The sequence below is a fragment of the Parasteatoda tepidariorum genome, chromosome 7 (genome assembly GCF_043381705.1).
Source record: "Parasteatoda tepidariorum isolate YZ-2023 chromosome 7, CAS_Ptep_4.0, whole genome shotgun sequence".
Lineage (NCBI taxonomy): Eukaryota > Metazoa > Arthropoda > Arachnida > Araneae > Theridiidae > Parasteatoda > Parasteatoda tepidariorum.
Genome location: NC_092210.1, coordinates 88,953,880 through 88,974,605, shown reverse-complemented (window position 1 = coordinate 88,974,605; position 20,726 = coordinate 88,953,880). Strand labels below are relative to the sequence as shown.

Below are 20,726 nucleotides of genomic sequence, written 5' to 3'. Positions count from 1 at the left end.
TATATATATATATATAGGGATTTCATTTACTTTATTAACAGGGACATAATTAATTTAATGACATATTTTGTTTTATGAGCAATAAATGAAATCGCAATTACTATGAAAATTTACCACAAAAAAATTATTTGGCATCTTCCACTGTTAATAAGAGATGAATGTTAATATAAAGAACGGTTTTAAAGTTGATCTGATGAAAAACGTAATTCATTAACATTCAAAATTATTTCTTAATCTTTTTTAACCAGTTTAGAAGACAACCAATCCTATTTTATTATTTTTTGAAAACGTGGTGATTTAAATTTACGATGAATTGTGGTTTTTATTTTAATGTGTAGACTTGACGAGAATTTATTTTTCGATTATGTTTTGTTAACTATGTTCAAAATTCTGTAAACGCTTTATTAGTCTTTTTTCCTGTCAATGAAAATAAACGCCTCGAGGTTGTACCAGATCAGTACACTCCAGAAAAATCATTTTCAAATCTATTTATAAATATTATTATTTTAACAAACATCTTTTTATTGAAAAATTTAATTTTTACTATAATTTGTATATCACGTAATATCTAGAAACTAAAAAAGATACATTAAATAAAATTAAATAATTTATACTTAAATTAATTCTATTTGTAAACAGAAAAATATTTGTTAAAAAATGTGTAACTTAAATGTGTAGTATTATTAATAATTAAAAAATCTAGTAAGCGAAATCAAATAAAATTTAAATTAATATTGTTTGCGAACTGAAAAAAATAATTTAAAAAAAGTAAGACGAAAACAAAATGAAACAACTTCACGATTTAAGTTCCAATCGTCTCATTGGTGAGCAGTTTTCCCGCCATTAGAACCCTGATCCGTTGCGACTTCTTTAACTAACTAAAGTATGCTTTAATTTTTAAATGCATTTTTTTTTTCGTAATTGGCTGGCTAGTGTGCTTTATTATTTTAAGGGATGATTGCCCTTAAAGTAATCTACGAATATACCAAGTTTCCTTCACTCTTTTTATCACATGATTTTTAAAATTAATCACATTAGAAATAGGGTAAACAAACGAGTGAAGGAACACTACCCAGTGAAGGAACATTTCATATATATTGATTAAAAATAAGAATTTGAAAGTTTTTCTGTAGATTGATTGGGAACAATAGCTTACTGCCAAACAATAGAAAGTCATCTAGCAATGTTTTGGATTACATGGTCACATAGACTTCTCTGTAAAAAAATTTAAATTTTTTATTATCTCTGCAACACCTTAGTTCTTTGAAAAAATTATAAGGTGAGTGTTTGTATTTATATGCTTAAAGTGGAATTAATTGCATGTAATAGTTTTATTTTTCTCACTGTGAATAAGAATTCAAAGTATAGTTATTGAAGTTACATTTTATTTTTTTAAGCATCATAGCATAATCAAGTACTGAGATAAGGGGGTGTTTATTCACTGGATCACCAAACGATGAAAAACCAGTGAAGGAACAAGTGTTCCTTTACTGGGTTTTACTGGGTTCCTTTACTAGGTTAATGAAAATGAAAGAAAAACTTTAATTTTCTTGTACCTTTAGTGATGTTTTGCATCAAAAGTATGCTAAAAATACAAAAAACAACTTCTAACCAGTGAAGGAACAGGCATGTTCCTTTACTGGGCATAGATTTCCCAGTGAATGAACAGTATGTGTTAATATGTTGACACTTTACTTTTCAATTAATGATTACAAAAAAAAATTAACATTTTCCAAGTATTTGTATGTTATAATTTCAAGAATAGGCTTGTTTTTAGATATTTGTATGGCATATAAATTCATAAAGAGCATTAAAAAATAACCAAAATTAAGTGTTCCTTTACTGGTAAATTTTGTGTTCCTTTACTGGTAAGAGTTGTTCCTTCACTTGGTCTTCTTACTACTTGTTATTTGAACCTCCAAAACTTTAAAACAATATTATGAAAGTTCTCTACAATTTTTTTTTAAATAATTTGCAATTAGTAGCAGATATGTCGACGCTGTCATTTAACTAAAATTACGAATTTTGAAATTCATATGATTTTTTAAAAGGCAAGCGAAGCTTAAGTGTTCCTTCACTGGTTAGTTTACCCTATGTAACGAAAATTTAACATTAACAGATTGAACATTAAACATTAATTAAAACATTAACAGATTGAAAGATGAGTGATAAACATAGAGCATACTTATTTTAAAAAGTTAAGAAAATAGTAAATATTAGCTTATCAACATTACTTTATTGAAATGACAAAAAGTGTTGCACAATGATATTTAAGCTAAAATATGCTTTAACAACAAATTTCCTTTTTGACTGAATTTTTAAAGAATGATTATCTTCTTAGTTGGATGAAGCCGAAGATTTCGATGAACGAAAAAGGATACGAGATAGATTAATGAAAGTTCAACATGAAATTAAAGGTAGGAATGTGATATTTCAATTATAAATTATTTGTTTTTTGACTTTTTTAGTCGATGGGATGAGAATTAGTTCCATTTGCCATAAAAAGTGGTCGTTTAGTTTTCATTTAATTAAAAATTTTAAGTACTTAATTTTAATCAAAATTATAATTGTATTGCAAGTTTTAATGTGCACATTATTTATCAAATAGTATCTAGATCAAGAACTATATTTTACTCTCTGTTTGCAGTTGTATGTATGAAAATTTTATTTTACACTAAAAAAAAAAAAAGCTTTTAACTACAATGTTACTCATTTTATGTAAAAATATGTATTAATATATCATAAATTCATCACTGACTTTTTAAGAATTTTAAGTCTACTTTTCTTGATTTTTGAAATCTTTCGCGATTTGTTTTTTCCTGTTGTTATTCAAAATAAGAAACAAAAGTGCTGCTTGCATTTTAATATAATTGCTAGCAAATTTTGATATATTTTAACCATCAAATCAAAGTATCAAATAACCATGTTAATATCTTCCCATCATAGCCGTGTTATATACTTGAAAAATACATTTTTGAAAGTCCTCAAAAACAAAAATCTTAAATTATGTCAGACTTTCATTGTAAATCAAGTATTACTGAACAGTTTCATTAAAAATACCGATGAAAGACAACTTCTCTATATTAATTGTGTCTCCAAAGAAGTGAAATAAGCTGCCATCCTATTTACTCTGTTATAGAAACCACACTTAAACAAAATAAACCTCCACGTTCATTCACATTCCTCTTCACCATTGTATAAAGTTTTATTTTTATTTATACCAACTTATCTGAGCGAACCGTAGCTAGATTGAGGACTAAACAATTCAAGGGAATGAAAATATCTCCCGATGGCCATCGAAGCTACAGAAGCTGTCCTCACTGCATCGACACCGAACTCTCTCCCGACCATGTCTTTGATTGTCCAGCCATGCTGGCGAAGCTCTTCAGGATCCATCTGAATCCCCCGCAGCAACTCCTCTATTCCATAGAGATTATTACTGTGGCCAAAGCACTACTGGACAAGACAACAACAACAACATCTGAGCAAACTGAATTATTAATTCTTAAACACATCATTTTGTTTTCTTTCAAAATTCATAATAGAAAAATAATATTAACTTCATAGTTTTAATTAGATCAACGGACAAAAAAATTTCCTTTCGAGAAATTATTTGTTAGATGCCAGACTCCTGCTCATACTTTATTAATTTTTGAAGACTCAGTGGCTAAGAACTATTTATGTCCATTTTTTCACAAAAATGACGATTGTATCATTATGAAGATTACTAAGTCTTAACAAATCAATGACGAGAAAAATCGGTTTTCCCCAAGAGTTATTACAAAGTAAAGATGGGGTATATACTGTGGAAAAATCTTTCCTTTCCGCGTGCAAAGAAAAGATCTAGGGAAAAAGATATACCATTAAAGACATAGGAAATGTTGCAATTAGCATTAAAAATGTTCTTTTGTTGCTCAGAAAAAACTATTTGCTTCAATGAAAAAGAATTTATTAAACTGACTGCAGCAAAGAAACCAAATTATTAAAATTATTATTATTTTTAAAAAAGTGTTCGTTTTAAATCAAAATGTATTATTTAAATCACAATTTATTTTTTTTTAATTTTCTTAATTAGATTTTTAACCCTAACGATCGGTTAATTTTCAAGAAAACGGTCATAAAATTCCCTATTTTGCCAAATGCATGTATTTGATTAGTGCTGACATCTAATTTAAAATAAACTAACTATCTACAATTACCTTAAAAATATCCTGGTACTACCATCTGGTGTGTAAAATGAGAAATAAAATGTTTTCCTGGCAAAAGAAATGAATTAATTTTATTCTTATTGGCACGTTACTACTGAACACTTCAGCCCGGAAATTTCACGAGAGCGAGAAATAGAGGGCGAAAACTCACCCCGTCATTTTCACGGGAGCGAGAAGGAAGGGGTTAAAGCGTCATTTTGTAACGATTGTAAAAGTAACTGCAAACCGCCTAAATGACATAGTTCTAAATTAATTTGCTATTTCTTAAATATTGTACAACTTTCAATGTGGAAACATTGCAATTTTCATTAACATATTGTTGTAAGATTGATTTAATAAGAAATTTATGCGGCCACTAACCATAGCAAGCGGAATATCATTTGCAAGCAACTTTTTGAGACTTCGTTCCATCGTCTATTTCATTTATTTAAGTGTGAACAGGAGTAATGAATAATTTTTCTATCATAAAAACACATCTGTCGTTGTACCTTTTCGGGCAATGTAGTTAGATACAAAAAATAAAATTATACGGGTGCGACATATGGTGTGGCAGAAGTCGAATTATTGGCCATAGATGGCGCCACTGAAAAACAAGAAATGCACACTCTGCCTTAAATTTGTTCGGTTTCACCAAGCAGGCTTGCCAGTGTGGCAAGTTTCATTAGAAACAACAACAACAAATTAAAATCATGTTAATAAACATAAGAGATGCAGATTGTCATCAGCATAAAATTTATAATAGAGTTTATCCGGAAATTATTTGTTTATACATTATTCAACAGTATTAAGGCCTGTTTACACGATTCAAGAATATCCATTCAAGACCGTTCGAGATCTTGAGTTGATATTTCTGCTTCAAGAACTCGTATGAATCGTTGACACGATAAAAGATCTGCAATCTCGCTGATTGGCCAGAGGTATAAACCTGCGCATGCGTGACTGTTTATTTTTCGTTTCGTTTTGTTGACAGTGACAGCACAGAGATTGCAGTTTTGAGTTTTTGGCCAAAGCGAAGCTTTTGAACCATGGATGTTGATGATGTTATTGTTTTGTCTTCGTCAATTTTAACTTTATCGGCGGTTTCTCTTTTGAAACAAAAAAACAAAAAGAGATCAACTTGGATAAAAGACTGGAAAACTCCCGAAAGGAGGAAAGCCTGTGGGGCATACTATGCCTTGATGAAGGAATTGGAAGTATCTGATCCCGTAGCCCTTAAAAATTTTGTCCGAATGGACAAACAAACTTTCATGCAAACTTTCAAACAAACATTTTAAATAAAACTTGTAGAACCTAGGTTAACTTGACCTATAAATATATACCATAATACCAAAACCATTTTTCGAAATTACTTAATTTCATTGAGTTATTGAAATTATAATAAAAGTGTACTTAAGATTTAAAATGAAGTATTTTTAAACAAAAAGTGACAATAATAAACAATCTTCATATGATATAGGTTTTATAGAGTAGCACTAACTCTGCAAATTTCTTTAAGATACCAAAAAAGGGATAATTTCTCTCTCAAAAGTTGAGGGGGACTTTGTCCCACTCTTCTCCCTTGAAAGAATCTAGATTTACAGATATTGACATCATCAATAAAATGAATCATACATCCCTTGTTACGAATTAATTCTTTTTGGCGGCGTCAATTCGTCGCCAATCAAATTATTTTTTTTTTNAACAACAGTAATCTAGTCGCACAAATAGAAGCAGGGATTTCATTTACTTTATTAACAGGGATATAATTAATTTAATTATATATTTTGTTTTATGAGCAATAAATGAAATCGCAATTACCATGAAAATTATTACCACAAAAAATTATTTGGCATCTTGCACTGTTAATAAGAGATGAATGTTAATATAAAGAACGTTTTTAAAGTTGATCTGCTGAAAAACGTAATTAATTAACATTCATAAAAATTTCTCAATCTTTAACCAGTTTAGAAGATAACCAATCCTTTTTTATTATTTTTTGAAAACGTGGTTATTTAAATTTACGATGAATTGTGGCTTTTATTTTAATGTATAGTCTTGACGAGAGTTTATTTTTCGATTATGTTATATCGACTATGCAAAATTCTGTAAACGCTTTATTAGATTTTTTCCTGTCAATGAAAATAAACGCCTCGAGGTTGTACCAGATTAATACACTTCGGAAAAATCATTTTCAAATCTATTTATAAACATTATTATTTTAACAAACATCTTTTTATTGAAAAATTTAATTATTACTATAATTTGTATATCACGTAATATCTAGAAATTAAAAAACAATACACTAAATAAAATTAAATAATTTATACTTAAATTAATTCCATTTGTAAACAGAAAAATATTTGTTAAAATATGTGTAACTTAAATGAGTAGTATTATTAATAATTAAAAAATCTAGTAAACGAAATCAAATAAAATTTAAATTAATATTGCTTGCGAACTGAAAAAAATAATTAAAAAAAAGTAAGAGGAAAACAAAACAAACAACTGCACAATTTAAGTTCCAATCGTCTCATTGGTGAGCAGTTTTCTTGTCATTAGAGCACCGATCCGTTGCGGCATCTTCAACTAACTAAAGTATGCTTAAATTTTTAAATGCATTTTCTTTTTCATAATTAGCTGGCTAGTGTGCTTTATTATTTTAAGGGATGATTGCCCTTAAAGTAATCTACGAATATACCAAGTTTCCTTCACTCTCTTTATCACATGATTTTTAAAATTAATCACATTAGAAATAGGGTAAACAAACCAGTGAAGGAACATTTTAAATATATTGATTAAAAATAAGAATTTGAAAGTTTTTCTGTAGATTGATTGGTAACAATAGCTTACTGTCAAACAGCAGAAAGTCATCTAGCAATGTTTTGGATTACCTGGTCACATAGACTTCTCTGTAAAAAAAATTAAATTTTTTGTTATCTCTGCAACACCTTAGTTCTTTGAAAAAATTATAAGGTGAGTGTTTGTTTTTATATGTTTAAAGTGGAATTAATTGCATGTAATAGTTTTATTTTTCTCGCTGTGAAAATAAGAATTCAAAATATAGTTATTGAAGTTACATTTTAATTTTTTAAGCATTATAGCATAATCAAGTACTGAGATAAGGGGGTGTTTATTCACTGGATCACCAAACGATGAAAACCCAGTGAAGAAAAAAGTGTTCCTTTACTGGGTTTCTTTACTAGGTTAATGAAAATGAAAGAAAAACTTTAATTTTCTTGTACCTTTAGTGATGTTTTGCATCAAAAGTATGCTAAAAATACAAAAAACAACTTCTAACCAGTGAAGGAACAGGCATGTTCCTTTACTAGGCATAGATTTCCCAGTGAATGAACAGTATGTGTTAATATATTGACACTTTACTTTTCAATTAATGATTATAAAGAAAGTTAACGTTTTCCAAGTATTTGTATGTTATAATTTCAAGAATAGGCTTGTTTTTAGATATTTGTATGGCATATAAATTCATAAAGAGCATTAAAAAATAACCAAAATTAAGTGTTCCTTTACTGGGCAATTTTGTGTTCCTTCACTTGGTCTTCTTACTACTCGTTATTTGAACCTCCAAAACTTTAACACAATATTATGAAAGTTCTCTACAATTTTTTTACATAATTTGCAATTAGTAGCAGATATGTCGACGCTGTCATTTAACTAAAATTACGAATTTTGAAATTCATATGATTTTTTAAAAGGCAAGCGAAGCTTAAGTGTTCCTCCACTGGTTAGTTTACCCTATGTAACGTAAATTTTTTACTAAACAAACCAATATGTTTTTTTACCATATTAAGAACATCAAAAACAATATGTTTTTTCCCCTTTAAAAGCTGTGTAACCCTTTAAAACATTAACAGATTGAAAGACGAGCGATAAACATAGAACATACTTATTTTGAAAATTTACGAAAATAATAAATATTAGTTTATCAACATTACTTTATTGAAATGACAAAAAGTTTTGCACAATGATATTTAAGCTAAAATATTCTTCAACAACAAATTTCCTTTTTGACTGAATTTTTGAAGAATGATTATTTTCTTAGTTGGATGAAGCCGAAGATTTCGATGAACGAAAAAGGATACGAGACAGATTAATGAAAGTTCAACATGAAATTAAAGGTAGGAATGTGATATTTCAATTATAAATGATTTGTTTGTTTTTTTTACTTTTTTAGTCGATGGGATGAGAATTAGTTCCATTTGTCATAAAAAGTGGTCGTATAGTTTTCATTTAATTAAAAATTTTAAGTACTTAATTTTAGTCAAAATTATAATATTACAAGCTTTAATGTGCACATTATTTATCAAATAGTATCTAGATCCAGAACTATATTTTACTCTCTGTTTGCAGTTGTATGTATGAAAATTTTATTTTATACTAAAAAAAAAAGGCTTTTAAACTACTATGTTATTAATTTTATGTAAAAATATGTATTAATTTATCATAAATTCATCATTGACTTTTTCGGAATTTTAAGTCTACTTTTCCTGTTTTTTGAAATCTTTCGCGATTTGTTTTTTCATGTTGTTATTCAAAATAAGGAACAAAAGTGCTGCTTGCATTTTAATATATTTGTTAGCAGTTTCGATATATTTTAACCATCAAATCAAGCATCAAATAACCATGTTAATATCTTCCCATCATAGCCGTGTCATGTGCTTGAAAAATACATTTTTGAAAGTGCTTAAAAACAAAAATCTTAAATTATATCAGACTTTCAATGGAAGTCAAGTATTACCGAACAGTTTCATCAAAAATACCGATGAAAGACAATGACGTGAAAAATCGGTTTTCTCCAAGAGTTATTACAAAGTAAAGATGGGGTATATACTGTGGAAAAATCTTTCCTTTCTGCGTGCAAAGAAAAGATCTAGGGAAAAAGATATACCATTAAATATATAGGAAATGTTGCAATAAGCATTAAAAATGTTCTTTTGTTGCTCAGAAAAAACTGTTTGCTTCAATGAAAAAGAATTTATTAAAGGGACTGCAACAAAGAAACCAAATTATTAAAATTATTATTATTATTAAAAAAAGTGTTCGTTTTAAATCAAAATGTATTATTTAAATCACAAATTTTTGCTTTAGGGCCATAGCTGTTGAAAGAATTTAGTAAAAAACACGAATGAACTTTTCTCACAGGAATGAAAGATGCTGAAGAAAAAGTTAAAATTTTAGTATACGCGGACATTAATTATGTTAATTTAAGACACTTATTTAATTACATCTAAAAAATAAATTGTTAATTATGTATCTAACTTTATATATATATATATATATATATATCGAAGAGCCATTACATTATGACCACCCTTGCTAATAACATGTAGGACCACCTTTAGCTCTCAAAACTGTCAGCATCCGCCGTGGCATTGATTCCACAAGGTGCTGATAGTTAGTCTGAGGTATCTGGTTCCAAGCGCTCACCAACTGGTCCTGCAATTCCCTATCGTGGCAGCACGAATTTGGTTTTCCGAGTAGGATCGCAAATGCTCTATTGGATTAAGGTCAGGTGAATTTGGGGGCCAAGACATGACTTGAAAGTCACTGGAATGTTCCTCGACGATTCGACCCTTACGACACGGTGCATTATCCNTGCTGATGATTCTAAAGGCCTGGTTTCTTAGGACAGGACGCCGTCAGCTGGAAATCAGCGCTAACCTCTGATTGGTCCATTTGTGAGTTTGATAGTATACGTCATCGAACTCTCATCTTGAGCTACAATTGCCGTCCAACTCAACTGCAGTTGGATTACAACGTGACGTTAACCACAGAAGCAATGGCGGACAACATCTTTAATGATGGTGTCGTAGTCTTCTATTGTTGTCGGTATATTTTTATTGTAAAAACTGTTTTACGCTATGAAATAACAATTATTGCGAAGCAATCATCGTTGTTGGTGAATTGGGGGATTAGCCCACTAGTAGATATATTAAACTGCTAATTTATTTTTGTAGTAATTTATAAATGTTTTTTAGGTTTAGTGCCATTATTACTAGTGCATAAATCAAATCAATAAAAGTCAAAAAAGTATCAGAAAGTAATTTGTCGATTTATAGCTCAACGGTCAAGTTATAGATACACATTTTGCAAAATTTTATATCTTGTTTTCAGGTTTGCTTTAAATGGTTGAAAGTACCGATATTGTAGTTCAACACTGAATCTATTTTTCTGAAAGTGCATAAGTTTCATAGGATTGAGCATTATTTGAACAAACATCGTTTCACCAGTTATGTTGATAAAAATAAATAAAAAATTCGTCGACGTTGGTTATAAAATCCCTTTTTTTTTGTGTGGAAACTATTCGCTTGATTCTTATTTAAATCTCCACTGTAAATAAAGTCAGTGGTAAGAAAGATATGCGATTATGCCACTGAGTAAAAATAAAATAAAATATTTAATTAAAATGTGATTTAAAATAAAATGCAAATATTTACCATCCGCATAGCAATTTTCCAAAAATAATCATTTTTCCGTGTGCCTTTATTCGCAGCGCAGAGGGAAAAGGATCGTCGACGGAGGGAAGAAGATCGAGAACAAGCAATTCGCAACAAAGTAAAGGAGGCTGACATGAAAAAGAAGAAGACACTAGAAATGTACAGTGAAATGGCAAAAGGCGGCACACCTGCTGGAAGGAAAGGTGAAGAAAAAAAGCCACTCTTTACTCGGAATAATTTTGCCAGATTTTGGAAAAGATGATGTTCGTAAGCCTGACAAATTTTAAATTAATGAGAAATGGGGACAATCATCTCCTGATTAAGGAGACAAGTTCCGGGCTCACTTTTCTATTCCCTCATTATTAAGTTCCTAAACTCGTCCGAGCCCCAAACATCACCTCCCTTCAGACAAAATTTCTCTGTTAAAAAAAAAATAGTCCCTGTTTAAAGTAATGAATACAAAAGTAGAGTGCTTAAACACCGAGGATACTTCTAGTTTATGGAACGTGAACTGTCTATTACTGTTACCTTTATTTGTACTTTATTCATTATTTATATGTGTGCTTTATTTGAACAGTGATCCAACTGTATTAAAAAAAGAAATAGACCATCGCTTTCATAACCGTAATTTTTAGATTATTTCAAATTTATTGTTGTAGATGTTGTAGTTAATTTACGTCGCACTAGAGCTGTACAATGGGCTATTGCCGACGATCTGGGAAACATCCCTGAGGATGATCAGAAGACACGCCATCACAATTTTGATCCTCTGCAGAGGGGATGGCACCCCCGCTTTGGTGGCCCGACGACCTGCACGCGAAGTCTAGCACTTCACGGTAGAACAGTTTAATGAAGACCCATACCGCACACCCTCGGTCCCTACGCAGACTGATCCAAGTGGTCACCCACCCGCACACTGACAGCAGCCAGTGATGCTTGACTACGGGGATCTGCTGGGAACCGTGTCTTGGCGACTAGCCCACTGCGGGACTGACTGCTGTCAAAAAGAGAGCACTATAAATGAGAAATGATAGGGAAAATAGTGCACTCGAATAGATCACACGATAATTCTCTACCTTCCTAGTGCACTTTAGCATTCAAATAGAGTCTCGGTGCTGCCATCTAGTGAGGCAGAAACTAGACGTCCAAATTAACCTGACCAACATATCTCACCCATTGTGGTGGTTCTGAAAGAGTGGATACAACCTCTGGAGAACGCACTAGGTCTGCTCATTGGCAAGACCGATTGTGCAGCTCATCGAAAATAAAAAATAATTCTCTACCTATACAGAAATCCAAACGGAATTTGTCCGGTCACCTAAGCTTGTGCCTTGATTTGGAGGTCTTCTTACCCATAATCAAGATTGAAAACATAGATATGTATGGACGTGAATTGGTCACTTTTAACTAGAGTACTCAATTATCACTTTTAGTTCTCAAAGGCGGATTAGACCACTTTTCAAATAAGATCTTCATACACACAGGGTTCTTATAAAATAACTATGGCGACTCTCTGGCAAGCATACCGTTCGAAAGAAGGAAATGAAATTCTCCATGAAAGTATTATCAGGTATGAGCGATAATACAGCTCTTATGGTTATGATGACAGAATCTCGGAATTTTTAAAAAAATACTCATAATTTTTGTTGTTGATAAAAACATAATCATCACAATGTAAAACCTATGTATGAGATGCGTGCCAGTAATTTTTTTTTTTTACTTTGATAATACATATTTGTCAAGCATCATCACCTTTCGTGCTAAGAATTTCTAAATGAATTTTAAATTTTCTTTACAGTGAAGATCACTTTCCAATAAAAAAAATTAAAATTGGTGTTGGCACCACAAAATTCTAGTCTCTCGAGAGCATGCCATCTAACACCTTTATAAAAAAATTTATTCTTTTGAATGGTATTGGGTCACATATTGGCAAAGTTATCTGATGATCACTATATATCTACATTATTACTATTTATTAATAATAGAAAAAAAATAATTTATAAAAAAATAGTATAAATGGAGTATTAAATTTTTGTAGGCAGTTTATCGGGTCCTCAAGACTCAACAGGTAAGCCTAAGGATTTAGTAGAGGAGGCAATTAAAGACCGTCTACAAGCAGCGGACAATCGAAAGAAAAGAATTTTAGCTGCCTACGACCATGCTGCTAAGAGTCAACCGGCTGGACAAGCACGAATTGTCGAATTTGATGCTTTTAGAAGCGCAGATGGTAAATAAATAATTCTTTTTCTTATAATGATTCACACACTTTTCCTGTTCATATTTATTTTACTGTAATATGCATTTTAAAAATTTCAAGATGAAATTGTATAAAAATATAAGAGTAGTACCCACGAAAAAAATTATCTCCAAGCCACTGGTTTAATTACAGCTCCGGTTGCATTAAACAACTAAAAATTAAAAAAAATACATATATTTGTCTTGCTGTTCTTACATGCACCGAAAAGTCATAAATTTGGTATCTATAGGTAGAAGCAACTTGACTATAGTACAACTATTCCGAAAATTTTACGAGATAGAAAAAAAAAGTTCGATTTCCTTCGATAACGATGTTGTTATTATTGTTGTCATAGGCTATTAAGGCAAGGGATGTGATTGTTCTTGTTTTCCAGTGACGCCATCTATAGCCAAAAATTCGAATTCTGCCAAACCCGTTTATAGGGCGGACTCATTCATACATCCATTTATTCATCCACAGATCGTAACTTTGTCCTGAACCAAAGACCGACCAATCTCCAATTCAGTACCCCCAGAGGTATAATGTGTTATGGGAACATGGAGGACTTTGTGACCCGGCAGAATTAACGTGCACCAGCCAACGTTTACTATTCCTCGGTTTCGATCACGATATATCAGTTATATACAACTATTATACTTGTTATAAAAAGTGAGTAGTGATGTAGTATCGATTCTGTACAAAATTATATGCTCAACATGTTAGTGCTAAGTTGCTAACCTTCGAGTCTCTCAACGGTTTCAAACTGCTGCTAGACTTAAGTTTGAGTTTATGCTGACCATCACATCGCCGTTTGATAATTAAGGCGGTTGCAAAAATGATCAGTTGATACTATATTGCACCCTCAAGCTAAAAAACTATTTTTCAAATAATTGCTTTCTCTACTGACAAAGTGTTTCTTCCTAAAAAAATTATTTTTAACAGAATTTCCTCAATTTTTTACATTACTTTTATATAAAAATATTTTAACACATTTAAATAGCTCGGTTTAGTAAAATTAATAAGCACAGAAAATTTAAATAGCTTTAAAAATAATTACAATCGCCATTTGACATACATTGAAAGATTTTAATAAATACGTCTAGTATCTCATTTTGAGAAAATGCCCTTTTTCTCAAAAAGCTTTCTTTCGCTTCACAAATAATAAGAACATCAATAGACAGAGGTTCAAGATTTTTTATTTTATATTATACCTAGAGTTGGACAGCCCACCTATTTTTAAGTTTGCAGCTAACAATGTTCAACTCTATATCCTTGGTATTTTGAACCCAAGGAGAAATAAACTCCAGAAACAAGGATTTCTTTTTTTATATATATATAACCGGCGTTAAACAGTAGACCAATACTGAGTGTTTGACTATCAATACTCAACTCCACAGCTTTGTAATTTTGAAACCCAATCCAGAAGATAAGGGAACTCCGGGATCAAGTATTGGGAGAAATTAGGACTTTACGACAGAACTAACCCGCATTTGCGTTACAATGACTAGAAAACCAGGAAAACTTTTTACGGTTAACCCGATGGTAAGCGGATTCTGACCCATAATTCGTCCACCACAGAGGATATTTTATGTCAGCATTGTGGTCTGTGCGAGCCGGAATCAGAATTCAAATGAACCAGGTAACGCGGGGATCGAACCCAGGTCACCTCATTGGGAGCCACCACTGCTCCAGGATCAAGCATTTTATAACCATCGTTGAACAGCTGACCAAATTTTGAATTTATGACTGCAAATGTTCCGCTCCGTAATTTTGAACCCAATTCAGAAGACAAGAGAACTCCTGGATCAATCATTGGAAGAAATTTTGCTTTCGTGGAATACTTTTGTAAATAGAACTAGTCAGCATTTGCGTTATATGGAGAGGAAAACCACGCAAATTTCACACAGTTAGCCTAACGGCTAGGGGACTTTAACCCATAATCCTTCTACCACTGAGGATATTTTACGTCAGCACTGTGGTCGGTGCGAGCCGGGTGCCGAATTCGTATCGAGCAGTCATCGCTGGGATTGGGACCCAGTTCACATGATTAGAAGACGAATGCTCTATCCCATGAGTCACCAACGAGCAGATCTTCGCACTGGATTATTTGATAGAACTAACACGAAAACCTCCCATGGTTAGCCCAAAGGCTAGAAAATTTCAGCCCCTGAGACCTCGACCACTAGGGATATTTTACGTCAACAAAGTGGTAGGTGCGAGCCGGGTGCAGAATTTGAATCAACCAGCCATCACTGACATTCTAACCAGAGTCGCCTTTTTAGGAAGCGAGCTTTTATTCCTTGAATCATCGCGGCTCATCCTTGAGTGTTTTTAAGAGTGGATGATGAGTAAGTTTAGAAAACTTGTCTTTTGTTTAGCAGCAAATTAAACAATCGGGGATTTGTTGATTCCGCTAATAAAGGCAAAGACATAGTCTTTATGTTCTATTGTCAATGCATAAACTTTATAGCTAATTTATTTAAATTCGCTAAAAATGTCACTTAAAATATTCATTCTCCAATTGCTTCTGTGTTTCAGTATCTAAGTTGGAACCACCGAAACCAGTTAAAGGAAGTTGCTGTTTCAGTATGGCAGGCGGAGTTCCGAAAGTGGAGAAGAGTAAGCAAAATGGATATTATAATTAAGAAAAAAATATATTTAACACTTAATTTGCTATTATATCTTATCTTGTATGACATCAATTTTAATTTTTAAAAATTAAACTAATAACCTATGTTTTTGCTTGATTAAATAGAATTGTGCACATCGAAGCATTTTCTTAATTTATCTCGTTAGTATCTACTTCTAAGGATGGTTTTAAGAATGAGTTTTAAGTTCACGGGAAATTTTTTTTCGACATAAATTATTTCTAAGTCTTCTTTTCTCCTAAATTCACTGCCTTAAGATATGTTTTACCTTGCTGAAAAGAGTCTGGATTTTTATTTATTTTTAAACAGACTAATAGCACAAATTATAAGCACAGTTTTATTTTTAAAAAAAAGTATACTTCAAAAAATAAGCATAGTTTAAATTTAAAAAAATAATAATAAACATTTAGGGAAAAAAAAAGAAAAAAAACCAATTACCAAATTGGCCAGGTTTCTCCCCATAAACGAAGATCAATTCATTATTCTAAACTTCTACTTATTTTTATGAGCTCGATTAATGAGCATCGTTGGAATAATTTTTCTAATCTTAAAAAAATAATTCCCAAGCACTGCTATTTACAAAAAAACACTGGATCTTCTGCATTTTGCACCAGTTTTTCATAAATAGAAATGGCATAAATAGTTAAAGATAGGCAAAACTTAAAATCTTGAGTAATTGCAACAAACAGTAATAATAAAAATGCATATATAAGAATGTTTTTCGATAATTCATTAGAGTTTACAGCCTTAAGTGTATCAAGCGTTCTGTTGATAATGTAACGTTTTTTTCCCTTTGGAGTTGGACTAAGAGTCCAACTCCAAAGTAGTTTATTTTTTGCAACGTTTGGACGTAAAGCGTCAAGTTTCAGCTCATTCTATAAATATTTTAGTAATTAACATTTTTAAGAATAAACCTTTTTTCACAGGCTACTATTAATAGCTACTATTAGCATTCAAAATCTAAAATAACAGGCTACTGCTATACTATTTTAGATTTCGATGGTACTTTTTTTAAACATTTTTCATGGTGCTTAAAACTTTTACGAATGTTTTCAAGAAAGTTCTCAGACACGATTTTTTTTTCCAGTATTGGAAAGATATTCATGAATTTACAAGATGTTGGTACTATTCTTTGATATGTTGAATTAAAACAGAAAAGTGGTTTTTAATACCATACTTCAATATAGATAAATCAATAAATACCGTTTATANAACATTTTTAAGAATAAACCTTTTTTCACAGGCTACTATTAGCATTCAAAATCTAAAATAACAGGCTACTGCTATACTATTTTAGATTTTGATGGTACTTTTTTTAAACATTTTTCATGGTGCTTAAAACTTTTACGAATGTTTTCAAGAAAGTTCTCAGACACGATTTTTTTTTTCCAGAATTGGAAAGATATTCATGAATTTACAAGATGTTGGTACTGTTCTTTGATATGTTGGATTAAAACGGAAAAGAGGTTTTTAATAACAGCCCTGTATAATATCGATTATGCAGGGTTGTCATAAAAATAACTTCTAAAATTTTATGCCTTATTACTGAAAAACTACTAATTAAATAGCAATAAATTTTAGACACCTATTCCAGACCATGGAAAATAAAATTTTGAATTAAAAAAATGTGTCGCTGGAAAATGTCAACTTGGAAAAATAAAGAGTAAATTGCTTAAAAAAATTAAAACTTAATTTTTTTGAAAAAAAAAGTAAGCCTTAATTAATGCAAATGTGCAAATTTTTAATAGTTATGTACCTAGGATAACCAAATTTTACAAAATAAAGTTTTGTGGTTTTTTTTTTTTTTTAAATGTACAAAACATTGTTTGATGAAATTTTTAATAAAATAAGTTTTATCAAAGGTAACTTATTACTAATAAATTAGAAAGCAATTTCATTGACAATTTTTAAATTTAGAAAGAGTAAACTTAGATTTTTAACTTCAATTATAAACATGAACATTTGTTTTGCTAACGTAAATTATGAGAAACGTTTTAAACCATTTTTAAGACTTATAAGTGTTTACCACAATATACAATTTTACCATTTTTAAAACCATTCAAAGATTTAAATTTTCTTAATTTTGAAAAAACTGAAATAATTGTGTACAGTTTATACATATATATTAAAAGATTGACATTTTAAAATAATTTTTAATCTAGCAAAGTTTGCCGGAAAATAGTTCAATATTTTACTATTCCGCAAATCTTAACGCCCCTGAAACTTTTAACCCTACCTCCATCGCATTTAAAATTACAAAATGTAAAAGAGAATTAATCTGAACTGTCACATGAACTGTCAAGGCCTGGTTTCTTAGGACAGGACGCCGTCAGCGGGAAATCAGCGCTAACCTCCGATTGGTCCATTTGTGAGCTTGATATTATACGTCATCGAACGCTCATCTTGAACTACAATTGCCGTCCAACTCAACTGCAGTTGGATTACAACGTGACGTTAACCACAGAAGCAATGGCGGACAACATCCAACAGCACATTAAAATCAGCCAAGATTTTGATTTTGACATTAAACATAGCTCAGCTATAGCTGAGAGTGCTATAATGAGCTTTTTCTTGAATAAAGTCATTATTTGTTCTCTAAAACACTGGTCGACAAAAACAAAATCAATACAAATTCAAAATAAATATTTGTTTACGTTATTAACGCATGCGCAATGAGAGATAATGTCTGCGTTGGACCGACTGCTCACGCTGAGCTAACAAAAAAGTATTTCTTTGGTGTCAGCTCTACGTCAACTTTCCGCTGACGCCCAGATAAGGCACTTGTGCTAAGAAACCAGACCTTCTGACACTTTACCTGTCTAAATTAAAGAGAGAGTAATCACGTGATAGGGTACCAAGGGAATAGAGTAATATAACAGAGCGCTTTCGCTGCCTACGATTTCAGCTCTATATGTAGAAATAAAGGCACAATGGAGCAGTAATCTTGGTGAATCGAGTTCAGTAGCCAATGTTAATTATGATAACCTGTTAATTGTGTATTTATTTGTTCAATGTAAATTTACAGTTGTTCCCGCATCAGTACGAAAACCTCGTATGCCAGTGGATGAATCTGAACTAGATCCAATGGAGAGAGCAATAAGGGCTCGAGTCAGGGAAGCGGAAGAAAGAAAGAAGAGAACATTAGCTGCCTATGACATGGCAGCCAGAACTGGTGGAGCAGGACCTAAAGTAGTCATTTTACAGGAATTCAGAGATCTTAAAAGTAGGTTTCATTATTTTATTTTCTGCTCAGGCAACACCTGTTGCTCTGAATGCTACTTTTAAACACAAACAATTAGTTATAATTTTTTGATAGATAAAAGAGTGACTATTTAGATACAGTAGGGAACCGATTATCCGGAACGATCGGGACCATCGCTATTCCGGATAACTGATTTTTCCGGTTTTCTGAATCGCACAGAAAGCCGTTTTTTTATTGTTAAACCCAACTAAAAAAATTTTTTTTGTGGAAATAATCTTAAAAAGAAGAAAAAACGATGAAGTAATACACTGATGATAATTTCCAAGATGATGGTAAGGTGAACGTCTTTCAAAAAAGAAAAAAAAATCCTAAAATCTTATGAGGAAAAAAAAAAAAAATTTTTAAAAATGGCGGGAAAATTTATCGAATTTCGTTCCGGTTTTATGGTTTTCCGGTTTTCTGATTTCCGGATAAAGGGTTCTGTATTGTAATAGACAAGAGATTTCATTTGAGAACAAGAAAATCAGTATTAAATAAAATTGGAAAAACTAATTCTAGGGGGGAAAGAGCTTGTATGTATGAGCAACAATATATATTTTTTGAGAAATGGAAACAGAAATCTAATTTTAGCATAAGAAATTGAGAGCGGTATATATCTAATTAGTGGCATAAAATTTTGAGAGAGGTATATTTATCTACAACAATGGATAGGAAATTTTTAATGCAAAACCATTAAAAATGGCTTTCTATCCATATCATATACACAAAGATAATCATTTTCAATGCGACATTTTTGAAGAACTTATTGCAATAGCTTAATTAGAAAAAAAAATTAGAATTTAAAAAAAACTTAAAATGAATCCAAAAACGGAAATGAATTTTTTAGTCCGTTAAATTCCAACTTTGCAATCGTATTTCAGAGAGAAGGACTCTATAATTTACATGTTTAATAATTGATAATTATCGAACTAACAAAATAAAAAAAATTTTCATTTCATTGTACTCTTCTCACATTTTTCTACTCATATTTGTAATTTCAAGATTTATAGTTTTGCTCTAAAAAGCAATGTGCAAGGTAAAAAGAAAAAAAGTGAGTAAAAATAGCTCGTAAAATTACAATAACTTTCAAATAAAATGGAGCTTCGAAAAAACTCAAGTTTCATTGAGTTTTCAATTTTGAGTTCATCAAGTTTCATAAATGAAAATGATTTTTTTACAGCACATTTAATTTTAATTTTGTAGCTGCATTTTAGCAATCTGTTTAGAAAGGCTTTATTTACTTATAAGTTGATAATTTTCGAACTAATAATCAAATCTTAAATGTATTTCATTTTTTTCACATTGTACTTTCTGTACACTTCTCTTCTCACCGTCGTAATTTTAAGTTTTTAGTTTTTATGGTGAAAAAAATTTACATGATAAAAATGAAAAAAGAGCGAGAGAGAGAGAAAATTCGTAAAAACTAGCAATTAAAATTGCAATAACCAGTTAATTCTTTAAAACAATACATCCTCACAAAAATAAAACTCCCAGGAAACCATTACCCTATATTTTACTAAAAAATTCACATTTAACACAAAAATAATAATAATTTACAACAAATTGTTTAAGCTTTTAACGAGAGGATCGATTTATACTAAAGTATGAGGTTAGAAAATATAAATTTTTAAAAATATTATTATATGGGAATAATTGAATATTAGTGACGTAAAACGTTCGAAATAAATAAGGTGAAAACTATTGGTATAAATATGAAAGACTTAAATATAGCAAAAAAAGCTGTAGAAACCTCTCTTCACAATATTTACAAAAACTCCCTTGACCTTTCACCTGAGCCCGATCTCCATCAATCTATAGATTTGATACTTGATGGATTTCAGTTTATTATTAAAGAAGTTAAATATAGTGTATAACTGTATATTTTGACAGTGTAGTAATTTTTCAACATCAAAAATTTAAGAAAAGAAATTTAAAAAAAAAAGATGAAAAAATACAGAT

The 20,726-nt window shown here is 30.8% G+C and overlaps 1 protein-coding gene across 2 annotated transcripts in view; it reads left to right on the top strand.

The window, feature by feature from the left end:
* Positions 1-20,726, top strand: part of LOC107451611 (uncharacterized) — a 45,249-nt gene that overhangs the window by 24,146 nt on the left and 377 nt on the right. The window contains exons 3-7 of one of the 2 annotated variants that reach the window (XM_043049876.2): positions 8,248-8,323; positions 10,699-10,845; positions 12,681-12,869; positions 15,417-15,497; positions 18,552-18,749. In XM_043049876.2, coding sequence (XP_042905810.1) covers positions 8,248-8,323; positions 10,699-10,845; positions 12,681-12,869; positions 15,417-15,497; positions 18,552-18,749 — 691 coding nt within the window. Of the gene's footprint in view, positions 1-2,341; positions 2,418-8,247; positions 8,324-10,698; positions 10,846-12,680; positions 12,870-15,416; positions 15,498-18,551; positions 18,750-20,726 lie in introns of both variants that reach the window. The other variant, XM_043049875.2, reaches the window with a different exon arrangement.